Source organism: Meleagris gallopavo, chromosome 17 (genome assembly GCF_905368555.1).
Source record: "Meleagris gallopavo chromosome 17, MGAL_WU_HG_1.1, whole genome shotgun sequence".
NCBI classification, from domain to species: Eukaryota; Metazoa; Chordata; class Aves; order Galliformes; family Phasianidae; genus Meleagris; species Meleagris gallopavo.
In genome coordinates, this window is record NC_139420.1 from 11,112,748 (window position 1) to 11,130,402 (window position 17,655).

Here is a 17,655-nt window from a genome sequence, read left to right on the forward strand (position 1 = left end):
CTGGCCTTAGAAAAGCAATAGACATCATGTCTGTGTGCTGCAGTGCTGCTCCCAGGGCTGGGAGGGGGCAATAGCTGTGAGAGGAGACTCTGTCATCTCAATGGAGAGGGAAAAAGGCAAACCACAGCTCTTTGAGGAAAGGAGAGGATACAGCACTGTGTGTCTGGAGGTGGCAGCTCTGCACAGATTGCCTCCCGGACAGATGCAGCTGGAGGGGTGGAGCTGAGCTCCATGCAGTCCTGCACTACCTCCTGTAATTAGGCTTTAACTCCTCACGCAGGAACAGAGCCACGCTGCTGAGCGCTGGTGCGGGCAGCACAGGGGTTTATGCACAAGAGCTCAGTAGCTGTGGTTCTGCTCGTTTGACTAAGGATGAGCACAGCCATGTGAGGGAACTTGGATGTGAGTGCTCTGCCCAGACATCAACGCTGGGCTGATGTGGCCATTCAGTAGGTTTTCAACAAGTATGCTTCACCCTGTGAGTAAATTAAACTCAGAATTCAAGAACTGGTGGATCCCAGAAACCTGCAGCAACATAAGGAGCTCTCCAAAGATAAGGTTTATAAAGCATCAAGCCTTACAGCACTTGACTGAAGGCCCTGAGGCTAAAAACACTCGACTATTTTCCATCACTGCTGTTTCTTAAACGCTTCTGAATGTTTTTGCGGGGATCTTCAGAGAATCTGGATGAAAAGCTTCTTCATCACTAGCCCTCTTCAATCTGCCTCTCAAAAGTTTTGAGGGGAGAGGGGGAAGGAGCTCACACATACAAATTAAAACTTCAGTTCTAGACAGGTCAGTAACTCCCACATATGTCTGTTGAGTTTATTCTTGAAGATGCCAAGTTCTTCCCCCTCCACCTCTCCAGACAAAGGGCAGCAGAAGAGGCAGTCGTGGCAGGTGCAAGCTGCAGGGAAGGAGCACCCGATGGCTTCTGCAGGTCCTGCAGCACAATTAGGGAAGCTGAGGAAAGAAACTGCAAGACAGAACAGGAGCACTGGTCTTTTAGTCTGGTGCTTCAGTCCCTGGCAGCAATCAAGACCAGATGCTTCAGAGGAGGGTGTGAAATCCTCCTAATGGGCAATTACAGAATACTCCCCCTTCAGTGAAGTTGGTTTTTCAGCACATCGATGCACAGCAACCAGTTCATGCCTAAGAATGATTTCACAGATTTGGAACAATGTTTATCCTTCCCAACAAGTATCAGACTATCCTCAGTTTTATATTTAACCCTATTTTAAAAGCTCTTACTGAGCTGGTCCTCTCCACATGCGAAGCACGGCTCCAATGCATTTTTTAGATTAGTTCACAGTTTGCTGCCTTTCATTCCATCAGCAGCTCCCTGGCCTTTGTAGAATAAAGCAGGACAGATAAGGCAAAAAAAAAAAAAAAAAGAAGAGCAAAGTGTTCTGGTGGACAAGTTACTTAGATGAAAAGGGCAAGTGCTCCTACGTATTACAGAACAGCTGCTAAGCAACACAATGAGATGGTTCATACCCCTCTACTGATGGGATGGAGACACAAGACTGCTCCAGGCTACAGAGGATGCCACAGTTACTGCCTGGAAACCAGCAATGACAATACAGATCATTCTTACCGTGTAGGATGACTTGCTAGTGATTTCCAAAAGCTTCTGCTTTGCTCTCCGCTCAGACTCTCGAGCCTCCTGAAGGTCTTGCTTTAGCTGATCAGCCTCCTTTGCCCTACCAAGGAAGAACAGCAAATGGCAATGTTAGATCCAAGCCTGAAGGCTGATAAAACAGGATTATAGCATAGGTGTAAAACAGAGCTGTCCTTTAACAAGGCCTAAACTAAGAAATCATTTGGATAAAGGAAACACTGGCACCTCTGACACGTGGGACACTAATTAGCACAAAAATCCAAGCCACAGAAGGACAGCTCTGGCACGAGCTCTGCGTTGAGCAGCCGTAAGCAAAGCTAAGGGCTGGAGCAGCACATCAGAATGTCAGAAGAGGAAAAAACACTTTCAACAGGTAAGCTCAGGCTTACAGCAGGAAAGGCAGTTTTCTGACTGGCAAGCCTCTACTAACAATTATTATACATTCAAAAAGGAAGACGCAGCCAAGATCACACCACTTCACTCTCCTGCAGGGCCCAACTTTTCTAAAACAAGTATCCAGACTTGAGCATTACGAGCTCCCAAGGAACCCCCACCAGGTGGAAGCCAAAGGAGATAAGGAAGCTTTCTCTGCTGAATAGAAATTTGAGCAAAGATTCCACAAGTTAAAGATCAAGGCAAAAAGAGATAGACAAGGACAGCATTTGTCCACTCAGAAGGGCTGAAACCAAGAAAGCTCACATGGAAAGGAGTAATCAGTTAAAAGGAAACAAGAATGATTTTTTTCTTGCTCACTATCAAATGCATTGTGAGAGCTGAGTTCTGGTATCAGTAGGACAGCAATATCAATTCTACCAAGAGACAAGACTTGAGGAGCTAGGGAGACCTCAGAGCTAATCTGAAACACAAACTTCACAACTGATAAGGAGAACTAAACAGGAGAGAAGGGAAAAAAAAGGGACAAATAGAATATAGCAAATGTGGAACTAACATTAAAAAGAAGAAAAAAACAAAATCAGCTGTTACTCATGTTGTCAAACGCTCCTGAGAGTACAGGGGGTGTGTGCAGAAATCACCCAAAAGTTGAGCTGCCTTCAGCTGTTGCTGTCAGGGTGTGAAAGGCAAAGCACCAGGGCACTCTAGGTGACGTCCCTGTTCCTTTCACCACAGCATCACCCTTCCAAAGAAGGCTTCAGAGAAGGGATGTCAGCTTTAATCCAGAGAAAGATCAGGGCCACAGCTGTTCTACCCGTACCATTTCCTATGCAGGGATAGCCTAGCTGTGGCAAACAGCAAAACAGAGAGAAACCAGCTGAGCCTGAGGGTCAGTTGCTGTTGTGCATGCAGGGGAGGCCAAGGACTCACTGCAAACTCTGGACTACCTCGAGGTGAGCCACAGTTTTGCTAAGTCAGAATGGGGCTGGAAAGCAAAGCAGAGACAGCTGCAAGGTTGTACCCTCTGACCTCCTCTCTGACTCCTCCGCCATTTTCAGTGCCAACATCTCTGCTTCTAGCACCTTCTGTTCCATCAGCCGCTTCTCCTCCTCCGTCCGGATGGCCGTGGCTTTGATTCGCTGCATCTCTTGCTCAGCCTCTGCTGCTTTCTGAGCCAGGAGCTTGGCCTCCTCCTCCGTGATCTGAGCCTTCTCAGCCAGCAAATCAGCTGTCTCTTCAGATCTCATCTGAAAATAAACACATGTTAAGCCAGCAAGCACACAATGTCTCCTCAAATGTGCTCTCAAGGATGGAGCAAGGCCCCAAACTGAATGTTCCACATGACACCAAGGCTCACTGGAGTCCCCTCCCTCTCTTCCATGAAAGCCCGCAGCCTCCTGCAGCCAAAACCTGGATGCAGCCAGGCTCTGTCCCAAATAATTCTCCTTTGCGCTCCTGCCTCAGCAGACCGTCTGGATGCAATAAGCTCCATCCAGCCTCCTGATCACCATCCACCAGCAACAGTTTGAGAACAGCCATAGAACTGTCACAACTCAAATGCTTTAGCAGTAGAAAGAGTCAGGAACAGCTGCAGTGCCTCAAGAAACAGCTGCCCAGAGACTTACCAGGGCCTCGTTGGCCATCGTTGCTTCTTCTTTTAATTGCATCAGCCTTCTCTCCAGTTCATCCCTTGTCCTTTCAGCCTCTTCTCTCATTTGCTTCTCTCGGGCCAGGCGCTGTCGTTCCATCTGGGAAAAAGAGACAGGGGAAAGTGAGGAGAAATAACACGAATTAGAAATACTTTTCTCAGGGCTAGAGAGAGTTGTTACTTGAGGGCTTGAACACAAGACTGCACTGCCTCCTCTGCTTGTCAACGAGGGGGGACTTCACTAAATAGGGACGATGTGAACGTACTCTGTGCTCACCATACTGAGCATCCCACTCTTCTCTCCCTGTTCCTGCACCATTCCTGAGGCAACCCCCTGTACTTTGGGCAGGCTGCTGCCCCACAGACTGCTGCAAATCTGCAGACAGCATCCTGCTGCACAGACTCACAGGGCAGGCTCCAGCAAGCAGGGTCCCTAGAGCTTTTCCTAAAGTTACTTATGGCAAGCTGAACAGCCAGCCAGACTGGGGTTAAGGACAGTCTGAGGGCAGCTTCAGAACATCAAATACTGACACACAGTCAGGAAGGAATTTGAGGGATGTGGCTGTTACCTTCAATCAGACACAAACACAAATCTAACCCAGCACACTAGACACTTCACTTACAGATGGGGAGGCCACACCATATCAATCAGTTCCTAGGCACAACAAACCATCTCCCTCCAGCTGTAAGAGATTTGCAAGAAAGAACAATGCTTTCCCTGGTGGGGAAAAACCGAGCTATGTGGGATAACCCCCCAGAATCCTCTCACCTCTTTCCACCTCCTGTACACCACACACTGCCTCTCTGCTAACCAAGCACAGAAAGGTTGCCATTGGGCTAATTAACAACCAAGCTAAGCCACTCCAGCACCAGGGAGATGGGTACATTATAAATATCCATGCTACACCCAGGGCTCAGAGCACTGCATAGGCCACCTGCCAGCTTTAATAACGGAAATAAGTGTGACAAGACACATTTCTCAGCTCCTTGGACACCGACAGTGTTCTGAAAGTGGGATACCCACAGCTCTAATGGCTCGGCTTCCTTCTATTAAAGGTTCTCTTCATCAATTATCATTATGGTCTGCATCCCACTCAGGCCTTCCATTAACAACAAGTCCTGATGTAAAGGGATTGTTTGGAATCAGTTAACAACTGTGGATCCTGAAGGGAGGACAGTGTACAAGGCAGCACACTGGCTTGCTTGAGAGAGCAGCCACCCAAGCAGAAGCCTGAACCCTTCTGTAAAGCACAAGGGCTCCTGGGAAGCAATAAGCTCTTGCCTGCTCTCAGCATCAATGCATCACTCCATCACCTCTTCTAGCAGCCCAACACAAGATCTGACCTCCAGCTTGTGTTATTCAATCACTTCAAAAAAACTCACAAAATTGCAAGACCTGCCCCTGAAGACACCAGCACTTGGGCACCATGCTGCTCCTGCTTGAAGGACCTTTTGCTCCACTAATGGCAACTCCTTTCCAACCAGAGGAATCTTTTGTTGGAAAGCAAAAAGCCCCTTTCCCCTAGGAGCTGGCCCACTTGCCCTTGCAGTGTGACTCATGCCCCGTCTTCTCCTTCCAATTCAGAAGCTGCAGGAAGGAGAGCTGCGTCAGGTGGTGTCTGCAAGACAATTCACACCAACCCAGCCCAATCCTGGCTCCAGCACTGAGTCCAACACTCTGCAAACACGTTCAAAACCAAACGAAGTGCATCAAATTCGAAGTCCCTTGACAGTAAGACTCTCCTGGTGCAACTAAGTGCATCGGTTTCTTCTGCTGCTATCTAGTGGCTTTGGTACGAAAGGGACATATTTATATTCTAAGCAGCAGTATTCAGATTAGCTGTGTGGGTTTCAGTGAGTAGAAAAGGTCTACGAGCAGAAAACAATGATTCATACAATCCAATTTGCTGATATATACTCATTGGCTACACACTGCTGCCTCCAAAGAGCTGTTTTTTGCCGCCTGGGCTGACCTGCAGCAGATAAAGGAGGCCAGCACTGAATTAGCATGCAGGCTGCACCCCCCCGAAATGTCGGCGTGCATTCCATCACCATGTAATTAGACAATGAGACTAAGAACCCCGACAAAGCACAGCTCCCCCTCACAGCCCCCGCTTTAATTACAACCAGCCACCCCAAAACGCTACATCTTTTTAGCTGCAGAGCTCAGGAAAAAAGTGAGGCAGGGAAAGGTGCACCCAGATTTGCTCATCCTTCCCATCCTCCCAGTTCTGCTCCTGAGTGTGGGGGCTGGACTTGGGCTGTCACCAAGCTACAGAGCCAAGTGGAGAATGGCACTGCAGGAGCAGGCTGCTATAAAGAGATGTTCAGCCGGACCTTCCCTCAAAGCTGCTCCATGTGCTTGATGTCAATCTGGAGACTGTTCCTCCCCAAGCTCATTTGCATTCCCAATTCTGGCTCACGGCCTGTTTACTGGAGATGTCTCTCACCTGCTTCCTGGCTTTCTCCTCCCTGGCCTGTGCCTTCATCTGCTGCACCTCCAACGAGTCGGCCTTTCTCCTCCTCATGAAAAGATCGTGGTTCCCAATACACAGCTGAAGAATCTATTCCAGTCAAAGGTGAAGAGAGGAGAGAAAAAGCTGTATGCGTGATGATGATGACGTGGTTTCTACTCCTGACACGAAGTACTAGGTTTGGTGCTTGTAAGCACTTCCCTCCACCAAACCCAAGCTCTGTGAGCTCTCGTACCCCAACGTGAAGGGCAGGGAGCCATCAGCTCTTTGCAGAAACCAATTTTCTGTGCAGCCAACACGGCACAGATCTGGCAAGTATTATACCAACCCAGAGAAGGCATTAGGCCAAACAGCAAAACAGCCCTCTACAGCTTCAGCCAGCTCCCCTGCTCTCACTACCCCCCTTTCTTTAGGTTCAAGATTAACTTCCACCTTCTCCCAACATGAAGCTTAAAAGCACTGAGATGGAAAAAAAAAAAGAAGGAATAACATTTTCCACCTTGGGCAAGGCTACACACAGAGGGCTTATCAAAAGTGACCTTGTACACCTTCAGATAGCTTTGAGCATCTATGGTATTTCTTCTGATACTTAAGGAGAAGGACAAGGGAAGTGGTCATTCTAGGGAGAGATAGCAAAGCAAAGGGGGTGGAAAGGTACACAGAGGACGGAAAGCTCCGTTATTTTTCAGCAATGAAAGAGTTTCTAAGCTCTGATTCTTTTAGAAAAGGACGGATTCACGTGCCTGTATTTCACTTCACAGATTATGAGTGAATCCTCTGCAGTCAGCACTATGAACCTGATGAGAGAAGCGAATGAGGCCTTTGTGAGAAAGCCCCACTTCCCTATGCACACAAGTACAGCAGGCATGTAGGACAGCCTACAGCCAGGACAACAAAGTCCCCCTCCCTTTCTGCCTTCTAAAGACCCATTGTGCAACTTAACAACAGTGCACAGGTATTTCAGCACCTGGATCAAAGCCCCAAAGCCAACTGGACACCTAATCCAGAATACTAGCTAAAGCTGATTCCCAACACAGGCACTGCTAAACACAGTTCTTGCTGTTCCTGTGCAAGCAGAGCATCCTGAGCAGGGTCAGCCTTGAAAAAGCCAGGGCTGCAACACTGACAGTGCTGCTTCCCAAAAGCGGAGGCCTAAAGCAACGGGGTGGAAAAGAGAAGAGCAATAGAAGAAAAGGAATTTGGAGCAAAAACAAGGGTTAGGAGAAAGTTTTACTCACAATGTGCTTCTGCCATGCAGGTCAGATGCAACCTGAAAGCTCAGAAAGGGAGCACAAAAACAGAGGAGAGGGGGAGAGGTTCTGTGAACGAGCATGGCTTCATCTTCCCTTTTCTCTTCTAGAGGCTATGACAGAATAACAACTGTGGGACCAAGTCACATCTGCAGTCCATCCAGTCCAGCAGCCTATGACTGCTTGAAGGAAAAGCCCCAAAAGAGCATTGTCTCGTACTGCCTACAGAAACTACTGCTAGAGTAATTTTCACTGCCTGTGCCTGTAGACTTACCAGCTTATTCACACGCAGCTTTGATGAATTGAATTTGAACACATCGATCTTTTTGTCCAATGGCTTAATTGTAAACTGAAAAGGAAAAAATAGAGAGGGACAAAATTATCAGAGAGCTCTGCGCTTAATAATAACACAGCTATAAAAGTCTTACCAAAAGCTTTAGCTCAGAGGAGGTCAGCAGTCAGACAAACAAGGCTGAGAGCTGTCCCCGTGGCTTTTAGCCAAGCAAGGGAACTAGACTCAAAAGCAACCAAGGAGACAACTGCTCCTGGCCAGAAAAAGAGGAGTGCCACATAGAACCAACAAGGACAATGCCCGTCTCCTGGCCACAATGCCCAGCAGTGGGCAGCCTCTGCAGGGCACCTTGCGTAGAGCAGAGACAGATCCACAGCCTCACAAACTGAGACAGGAAACTTCTCTCCTGAAAGCTGTAGAGAACTGAGGAGGGCCAGTAGAAAATCTTGACACCTCTGAATAGAGGAAGAACCAGCTCAGCCATGTGATGGAGGGCTAAAATAGAAATATGGAAACACAAGCAGCTATTCCTCTTGTTAACATCTCCCCTTGCAAGGGCTCCTCATAAGAATTTTTCAGTGCATTTTGTTCTCCAAAACTCAGTGATGTCACGAGACTGCTCTGCAATCCAAAAGATTATTCCCTTGCACCAACATGCTTTGACACTTCGTGCCAACTGATCAGCTCTAAGCTCATCCTACGTTTACCCTCCTCAAAGCGCCTCCCCACAAGGATTCTCTCAAGGGATACAGGTGGCATCACCAGAGTTGAGAGTTTCAGTAACGCAGCCCCTGGACAAAGAGAAGATTCTGAACTAACAAAAGGATGCTTGTAGAGACAGAGTGCTCTGCAATAGTGCATTTTTTAGAAGGTGTGTATGTATTCCATCACTCCTCCATATACTACAAAAATAACTGGCTGAAGAGATAGCGCGGTAGCAGGCAGCCTGTGTCCATTAAACCAGCTCTATTTATCAACACATTGTGCTGCTTGAAAGGGGCTCAGCAGAACTCACCCTGGCAGTGTTTTGTTTTGTCAGTTTAAGAGCCCATCTTTTAAGACTTTCACACAGGCAGACGTGCATGAATGTCCCTGGGCTTCAGCTCCACCAGAATCCACGCCAGTCATCGAAGGCAACAGCAGAAATATGCCAGAGGAGGAATTTCAGTTCCACATAAACAGTCAATCTTTGTTACAATAGATTAAATACCTCTGCTGTGTCAGTGTAGCTGTCAAACCCAGCTATTAAGCCTGTTTACTATCATGTCAGTTCTACTTGTGGTCATCTTATTACCCAGATTATTGCCCTGATAGAAAGTGGCAGGCTTTTTCCCCCCTAGAGAAAGATCTGTTACAGTCTTGTGTCAAGGCCCAGTAACAGGGCCTTCAATCCCCCTGTTTCTCTGAGGTAGTGCATGATCTGACAGCTTCCACTGATCTGTCACGGATAGAAAAGTCTTTGAAAGTCATTAAGTGCTGAGCTGCTTCGCAGAGTTATGGAGCTTTCTATTTTTGAGCAGAAAAAACAAGTGACAAGAATTCCAACATGATCTTTTCCTACAAAACTTCGTAAGACATGCAATAAATGCAGCTGATGAGAAGCCTTTAACTTTTACCCTGATCAATATCACGTTTAAATTGGAAAACACTTTAATTAACAAGTTAATTTTCTTCCTTACCACGAAGGCAGTTGCTTTTCTTTGAGCAGTTCTCACAGGCTAAAAGAACTGAGCAGATCGGTTTCTCCTCTACAGACAATTTTATGGCTGTTCTCAAATGGGTTTGGCAGCCAACAATTCTAAAGATTTGTATTTACGCTCTGGATTTAATAAATATTTCTCTTACGGTGAGCTTAAATTTTTCAGCCTCCTAAAAAGATTCCAGCTGTTATGCCAAGCCCAGCAGCCTGAGAATTCAAGATGATGTAATAGCATGTCAAGATGCAAGAGTTTTTCTCACCAGGGACACCTCTCACCACATCTCATAATTCAAGAGCACGTATACAGCAAAAAACTGCCATCTTCAATATTTGGGCTAAGCACATCAGTAGTGATTTTGTTTGTGAAAAATATATCTAGTGGGTTTGAAGGTACTCTAAAATCAAACCAGTTGACTTTCTGTTTGTCCACTCCTGGAAAGGCTCAGCTGCCTTCAACTACGCTGGTCATAGCAAGCACAGCAGACAGAAGAGCAAAGAGAAGCCATTTTAAATTGTAATTGTGCTCTTACTGGCACTGCTCTCAGAAAAGAGGGGAGATGGATCCATACCTCTTTATCACTGTAGGAGATATTCCGGATCTCATTCCACGGGAAGGAGATTTTAGGGGTCAATCTGTTGTCTGGGTCATAAATGTGAAGACCCAAAGCATCGACTCCAAGGAGCAGTTCGGTACCCTTTTTATTCTAAGGGAGGAAAGAAAAGAGCAGAAAATCCTTTTATTCGCTTCAAGGATGATCTGACACAAACCAAGCCTTTGTCAGCTTTGTGAACCAGCCCTGAGCAGTGACCCACCAGCACCGTATATTAAAAGGGCTCCTACCTCCTGGGTAGCAAAGCACAGCACAACAGCCACGTCCCAAGTCCACTGCCTCTTGCGGTCTCCACTCATGCAATCTCACAGCAACACAGACCAACATGAGAGCTACCCCAGCAAGGAACTCGGAACGCCTTGAAAGCACAACCTACACTCACCCTAATTGCAAAATAGTTCACTCCATACATCTCCAAGTCCTGAGCTATCTTCAAATACTCCATTTCTGCTTCATCTCTGTCAGACAAAAAAGAGGAAAAAAGGCCAGAGTTACAGACATTTGGTAGGATCAGAGAGAGTGAGATGGCTGCACTTTCTGATCCTAAGCGCACACGATGCTTTAAAACCTTGACTGTCTCTACCACACGAGTCAGGTTTGTCTTTGCTAGCAGGATCAATACAGTCCTACAGCAAATCCCAGTCTGCAGCTTGCCAGCATCTTAATGGCTGCTGACGCCCGCCTGGAGAGACACAGCATTTCAAGCAATGCTTTGTTCCCCTCCCAATCCCTTAAGCATGAAGGGAAAAGTCTTCAACTGGGAGTCCTATGCTCCAGCTCTGTCTTACTTCAGGAATATCTCCCACAAAGAGTGTTTTACCACATGAGCAGTGATACACCTCACCATTCTGACTTTCTGCCTTGGAATCTCTATTTCCTTCCTTGCCTAGTGAGCCTCCAGAGCCCCTGGGCAGTAGGGCTGCCTCTGTGCCTCTTTGCAGGTGCTCCCCTCCTGAGCACGAGTCCCATGTTCACCCCATCAGGAACCAGTGGGCAGCAGGACAGAGTCACAGGAATAAGGAAAGCTCTTTGCCCTCTGTGAGTCTGTGAGCCAAGCTTGCTGGGATTAACCCTGCTATGAGCAGAGCTCGCCCAAGGTCCCCAAAACCCTCACAGCTCTTCAAGTGAGGGGGCTGACCCTGAGCCACAGGCCACTCCAGCACACACTCACCTTGCTCTGCCTCGATGCTCTGCATACCAGGCTGTAATCCTCTCCTCCCACATCTCTGGAGTCATCTGGTACAGGTTTATTACCTGAGACACACAAGGAGACAGAGATCCAGGTCACACTGCTACTTGCCATATCTTCCCAAGCCAGCAAACAGGCCAGAAATGCCCAAGCTTCCAGCATAATCCCCAGGCATTACAGCTCATCTCAGCCAGGTTCCTGCCTCCTCTCCCAGCAGTGCATGTTCAGCCCCACGCTCTGCAATATCGCAGTGCTGATTTAGCCCTCAAGCATGCACAGTCTCCAGGCCACCAAGAAGAAACACAGACAGAATGAAAATGTGAAAACTATCAGAAAGAAAATAATTGCTTCTGCCTTTATTAAAATGTCAGAAAAATACTGAATCCTCCTCCCTCGGAACAACTCCTTGGGTCGTTTACCTTGATAAGGAAATCCACCCCAGCCCAATGCGCTGCAGGCAGCCCCACAGAGACCCTCTCTGCAAAGGCCTTTGTAGCACAAACGTTACCAAGTGTGGGAATCCATTCTTCTGCTGGGTTGAGCTCCTTACCCGCTTTGGAAGCAACTCTTCCTGTGCCAGAAAGCCTCGCTTGTGGACGTTGGGATCATAGTCACCATACTGGAAAGAAGCAGAGACATTGTGCCCACAGTGTGTTAACAACACGGGCAAACAGAACTCTTCACCCTAACACATCCGCTCCTTGTGGACACAGCAAATACAGACCACCTACACCCTTCAGCATCAGCCTGTTAGAGGTGAGAACACGTGCTCCTTGGTTAACACAAGGAGCAATAAGCTCAAGTTCCTTTGCAATGTGATTGCTAATAGAAAGTAAGATCCTTGTTTTGTTGGTGCAGCAAACAGGGCAGGGTGCAGGACAAAACTTCCCACTGCCAGCTGGTGCCCACCATGCCCAGAAAACACTTCTTCCAGCACCAGGAAAAGACCCCATCTGCATGAGTCCATGCCTTTCCACCAGCAGTGGGATGGGGATCCAACATGTGGACAAAGACCCGTCCCCAAATAATGGCTGATCCCAGTAAGTCAGCTGAGGCAGATAGCCTTTTCTCTGCTGCTGTTCACTATTAATAAATATTTAAATAACAATAATAACGGTAACAGGAATTTGGATGACAATTGCAGGCTCCCCTCAGGCAGGCGCTGGCTTTCCTGCCAGAGGGGCTGTTGCTCAATTGGGTCACGGAATCCAAATCAGATTTGTTAAGTGCACCCAGTAATTACTAGTATTTGTTTAGATGTACATCTTTCCGAGCAGCATAGAAAACGGCTGAGAAATAAAACTGCTTATTAACAGATTCAAAAGCTGAGTGTCCCTGCAGTGTGTGTGAAAATGAATTTATCTCCCATACAGCATAAGAGGGGAGGAAACAGCCAGAAAGCAGCACCTCAAATAACCTCGCAAGTTGAAGCGGATGGGATGAAGGATGTGAGGCACGTACAGGAAATGCTGCGATTCTCATTCACCTGGCAAGCAGGACTTCTGCAGTGACATTAGGTGATTACACAAGGCACAGCAACGTTCCCTCCAGTCATGCATTCTGCAAGGGAAGCAGCCCTTCCCTCCCAGCTTTTCTGTAGCTCTTCAGCTCAGAAAGCACAAAATGGTGACAATTTTTAAAGCGAGACCAAGGCACGTGGTGCTCATATGGGCAGGATGCTTTCCACGGCAGCCTCCTTTCCATGCCAGGACCACCATGTCGTGCACCAAAACCAGAGCTCAAGATCACAAGTCTGTACAGACATTCCCTCAGCAGCCCAGCAAGCAACGTTTCATCCACAACAAGCAGGGATTAAAGACACAGATATTGATTTAGAGCCAATGCAGATGTGAAGGAAGCATGCAACAACCAACACTGACTCAGACTTCAATTAATACAACGCAAACACTGGGGGTTCCATTCAGCAGGGTGCTGAGCAGTGGCAACTATTTGTCTTCCAAGGTCTACAGGGCTTGGAGCTTCTCAATGACAGCACATTGCAGGAATACATCTCTTGTACCACGTCAGAAGGGAACAGCAATAAAAACACGGAAGTAGCAAGGGAAACAACTCCAATAACCTTGGAGAGGCAGAAAATAAATCATTTCTAGGTGATGAAAATAACAGCAAACAGGATTAACACGAGTATTTCTTTTGCTGCGGTCTGCCGTAGAGATCCAAGACTAAGTATGGATTATGTGATTTTCACGTGGTGAAAAATATTGCCATGTCCCAAAGGAATATCTGTACTGAGAGGGAGTTTGGATGAGGACATTAATTATTCACAACTGAAAAATCAACAAATGGCTTAAATATTGCAGTGTATGTTGGCTCAAATGATTCGGCAAACACGCTTTTAAAGACCTTTCCAATTAAATAATTGCTTCAAAACTGTCACAGAATTTTAACTCCTGTTAATTGTATGACACAATTAATATTCACGGTCACACACAGAAGTTGCCTTCGCATCATCCATACGCCTGGCTGGTATTGTCCTGTACAAACATGGGCATACTCAGCTGCCACCCATTAGTGCTGATTATTGTTTGTTTGGGGAAAAAACAAAACCAGAGGACCCTGTTGCTACTGCTGAAGTGCTTCAAGACCTGAAGTGCTGAGAGCAGCAGGGCAGCGATTTGCATTCGAGGGGCGAGGAATGGAAAAACCTCTTGGATGTTACCACTGCTGCAGGGACACGTTATTTGATAGTTTCCAAGTTCTTTCACTGCTATTTAAAACCTGAACCATCTCCAATATTTGAAAGCGGTGTGGGTGGTTTGAATGCAGAGCTAGAGGGGAAAACACAGAGTAATTCCCCAAACGAATGCAACGATATAGAAATAAACAAGCTTTTAATTTTATGACCCGCATGCTTACTTTGTTATTGCAGGTGGGTGGTTCAACAGCAGCACAAACAAACCTAGCTGTCAATCAAATGGCTCCATCAGCTGACACCACACTGACACCGTGTCAGGTCGTTATGCCCCTCATCATGCAAATCAGCAGGTTATTAGAGAAATTACTGTGCTCAGTGGCTGCTTTCTTGTCCAGAAAGGATATCATTATCCAATTTAACTGGAAGGAGGTGACCTGCAGTATCTTTCTTCCCAGCTGCGAACTGAGGGTTTGCTTTCCACTTTCCTGAAAAAGAGCAGGAGGGGAAGCTCTGCCTGGACCTGGTTACAAAAGGGGCAGCAAGGAAAAGCCATGTCTGAAGCGGACACGACAGGCGCATTAGCTAAGATAAGAAAAGGCACTCCTCTTCCATCTTCTCACAGCCTCTGCAGAATCAAGATCTGCAAGATTAGGAGAACTGCCCCGATTCCAGTCGATCTCCAGACACGCAGAGCACATCAGGTGTGCTGCCGAGGACAAGGTCAGGAGCCAAGTTGGGAGAGCAGACACAGGACAGCATAGCAGCTCTGCACCAAAGTCCGCGCTGCTCCTGAGCACGTGAGCAGCCATGGCCAAGAGTTAACAGCACTCAGTATTTTACCCAAGGGTTTCTTCATTTTGGCAGTGGGAAGAGGCATCCCCTCTGTACCCACAGCTTGGCAGGTCACATGAGAAAAAGCCAAGTGAGTGTATATACATGTATCTAATAAGAGCCTCGGCTGTTTCACACAAACATTGCTAAAAGCAACTCTTCCACCCAGCTGATGAGTCCCTCTAAGGAAATAGATTTGCATCAATATTCTGCCTATGAGGAGAACACACCTTTTTCTAGCAAATCCAAACATTTGTCATCAAACAACACTGCAGCACGTCACCCACTGCTGGATTCAGACAAATTGGGCACAGACTAAAGGGTAATGAGGAATGTCATCATGCAACCTGGAAAAAATCATTGCTGAGGATGAGATTCCTTGAAATGACTGCTTCCACCCTGCCTGGACTGAGCCCTCCTCAGGCAACAGAAACAAATCCCACTCCTGCATTGTGACACAGATGTCACAGAGCACAGTTACCCTGCCTGTCCCCTGAGGCCCCTCAGGGACAGCAGCAAAGCACAGACACTTGGCCTATGGTTCTGCAAGTCAAAACCCCTTCCTGAAGAGCATCCAGAAAATGACTGAGGACAACCACGAAGATGTGGCAGTTGGGCTGTGAGAGGACTCCAGCAACTGCTCTTCTTTTCCAATGGCATTATCTTTACACAGGAGCTGGAGATTAGCTAGAAAACTCAATTCAGCAGTGGTACACGTTGTGTTACAGGGATAAATGACCCATCTCTAGCAAGATGTCCCCACCTCTGAACCTACAGCTGCTCCCTGTACCACAAGAGTCCCCCTGCTGCTGGCTGCTTCCTCTGCTATCCAAGGCTGTTCCAGGCTGGAAAACTCTAAAGTGCTCTTTAGAGTCAGTCCTTGGCAAAAACCTCTGACTTGGGGTCTAGAGCAGAATTCAGCTGAGGACTGAGGGAAGCTTGATGACAATTGAGTTCTTCCCTCTGTGTAGTGAGGCCAAAGAGCCATGATCAAAGCTTTGACAAAGGAACAAGTCAGAAAGATCTCTAACACTGCAACAACATTGATGAGGCAAGCTGTAGCACTCAAAACAAAGCAGTTATGAGGACAAGTATTCCAGGGAAGCAGTGGAGCTGCCAGTCTCACAGCTGGTTTGCTACTGGCTACAATAGCAAGAGCAGGGAGGAGATCCAAAAAAGCACAGGCTCCAGGAATTCAAGTGCTCCAGTAGTAACCCATACTCAAGTAGGCATTGCTACTCATAGGCTGAGAGCTTGCTAAAGACTTCTGGAAAGAGAAAATAAAAATGCATCCAATGTCCAAAGGCAGCCAGAAATTGGCAGCATGGAGAAGACAATGTTGCTAGTGCAGTCCCATCACTTTTGAATTTTTAACAACTGTCCTTGCCTCAGGAAGTGGGTATGTAACAAAGCACCCAGCTTCCCAGGAGCAACACTAAGCCAACACCACTTTGCCCTCAGAAAATCCCTCTGTGCCTACCTTGGCTTGGACTGCGTAAGAGGCCAGCAGGACAGAAGCTTCAGGAGGACAGTAGATCTTCTCATCCAAAATCTGCTTCTTCACCTGCACGCAGCAATAAAGGACACATAACACATGTTTAGTGAAGCAGTGCAAAGCATGACTGTCACAGCAGATGGCTGCAGTTTGTTTTAACTAGGGCTGTCAACCACACAGTTAACAACATTCCTAACACTAGCTCCTGTTCAGGCCCAGGAAGTCTCTGATGTCTGTAAAGGGAAGGGCTCAGGCTTTCACAAGCCACCTTTTGCAGACAGGTTTGCAAGAACTAAATTTATACTGGGAAAGTGACAGAACCTATATCTCACTGTGAAGGGCGGGGGGGGGAAAAAAGCCCTGCATGTGAACGTGGAGATAAAACTTCCTAAGGCATGAGCTATAGACTGATGTGACTATATCCAACACTAGATTTAAAAAAGGAGTTGTTGCTGAGGCTCTGAGCACACAAAGGGCTTTGCTCTGGGGCATTCAGACCTCACTATGAGTAGGTGCTCACCTGTGCTTGGGGCTAATTCCCTCCAATCCCCACCAACAGAAAGCAGAGCTGCAGGTCACCTCTGTGGCAGTGCTTTTAACAGCAGGCAGCTCCTGCGCACGCTCCCAGAAGAGCCAGCATACAGTTCCCAAAAGCTACTGCTTTACGTTTCCTGGCTTCTGTGCATTAAAAAATTAAACCTGTCATGTTTGATATTTTATGTTCTTGGCCACTTAATTTTTCTGAAGAGAAAAAAAAAAAAAGTACTATTTTCCTAAAATGGATTGTCACAGAGATACAGTAATGTGTATTTGAATTTATAGCACGTTTTGCACCCTCAAAGTCAGTTCCAACATAATCACAGAAGAGATTCTCCTGCATTAAGGTGAACGGGGGAGCTTGCAAGCTTATGTGTGCTCCTGCTTCACATTATACACATTACTGGAGCACAGGCTCCTCTCATATCATTAAAATCCTAGCAGAAAAGTCACAGTCTGCATTTATAAAATGCAGCTTTAACTGCTTTTCCTCTGTGATTCTATTTTTCAAAGCTGCCAAAAAGCATTTTTCCTTATCAGGCCTAAAACCCATAGCAAATTGGACATTTAGAAACTGCCCTAAGGAGACACGAGAGCACAAGACAGACTTTGGAAATGAACAGCAATATTTTGCATTTCAACTCCTTTAGCTCTGAAGAACAAAGACGAACTTTGGAACTGGGAGGAGTACCAATGAGCTAGTGAGCTCACTTTTATATCTGTTGTAAAGGGCAGAGTACACTGAAATCTAAAGCAATGCAGCTGAATCCAGATTGCCCCTACTTTGGTGCAAAGGAACTTCAACAGCCAAGGAGCAGCTACAACATCCTAATGAATGCCCAGAGAGATCTGCCCAGGATTATTCTACAGCCTGTAACACTCCTGCCTCCTGTTTCTTTTTATAGTAAATAGTTTCAGAAAATTGATCTTGTCTGAAAGAGAAAGCTGCTGTGATAGAA

The 17,655-nt window shown here is 46.8% G+C and overlaps 1 protein-coding gene across 9 annotated transcripts in view; it reads right to left on the reverse strand.

The window, feature by feature from the left end:
* NF2 (NF2, moesin-ezrin-radixin like (MERLIN) tumor suppressor) overlaps positions 1–17,655 on the reverse strand; it is a 41,063-nt gene that overhangs the window by 13,386 nt on the left and 10,022 nt on the right. For all 9 annotated transcript variants that reach the window (XM_085238870.1, XM_085238869.1, XM_085238872.1 and 6 more), the window contains exons 4-13: positions 16,145–16,228; positions 11,728–11,796; positions 11,160–11,242; positions 10,371–10,446; positions 9,947–10,081; positions 7,661–7,735; positions 6,113–6,226; positions 3,640–3,762; positions 3,044–3,261; positions 1,598–1,703 (exon numbers count right to left, since the gene is read on the reverse strand). In XM_085238870.1, coding sequence (XP_085094996.1) covers positions 1,598–1,703; positions 3,044–3,261; positions 3,640–3,762; positions 6,113–6,226; positions 7,661–7,735; positions 9,947–10,081; positions 10,371–10,446; positions 11,160–11,242; positions 11,728–11,796; positions 16,145–16,228 — 1,083 coding nt within the window. The remainder of the gene's footprint in view (positions 1–1,597; positions 1,704–3,043; positions 3,262–3,639; positions 3,763–6,112; positions 6,227–7,660; positions 7,736–9,946; positions 10,082–10,370; positions 10,447–11,159; positions 11,243–11,727; positions 11,797–16,144; positions 16,229–17,655) is intronic.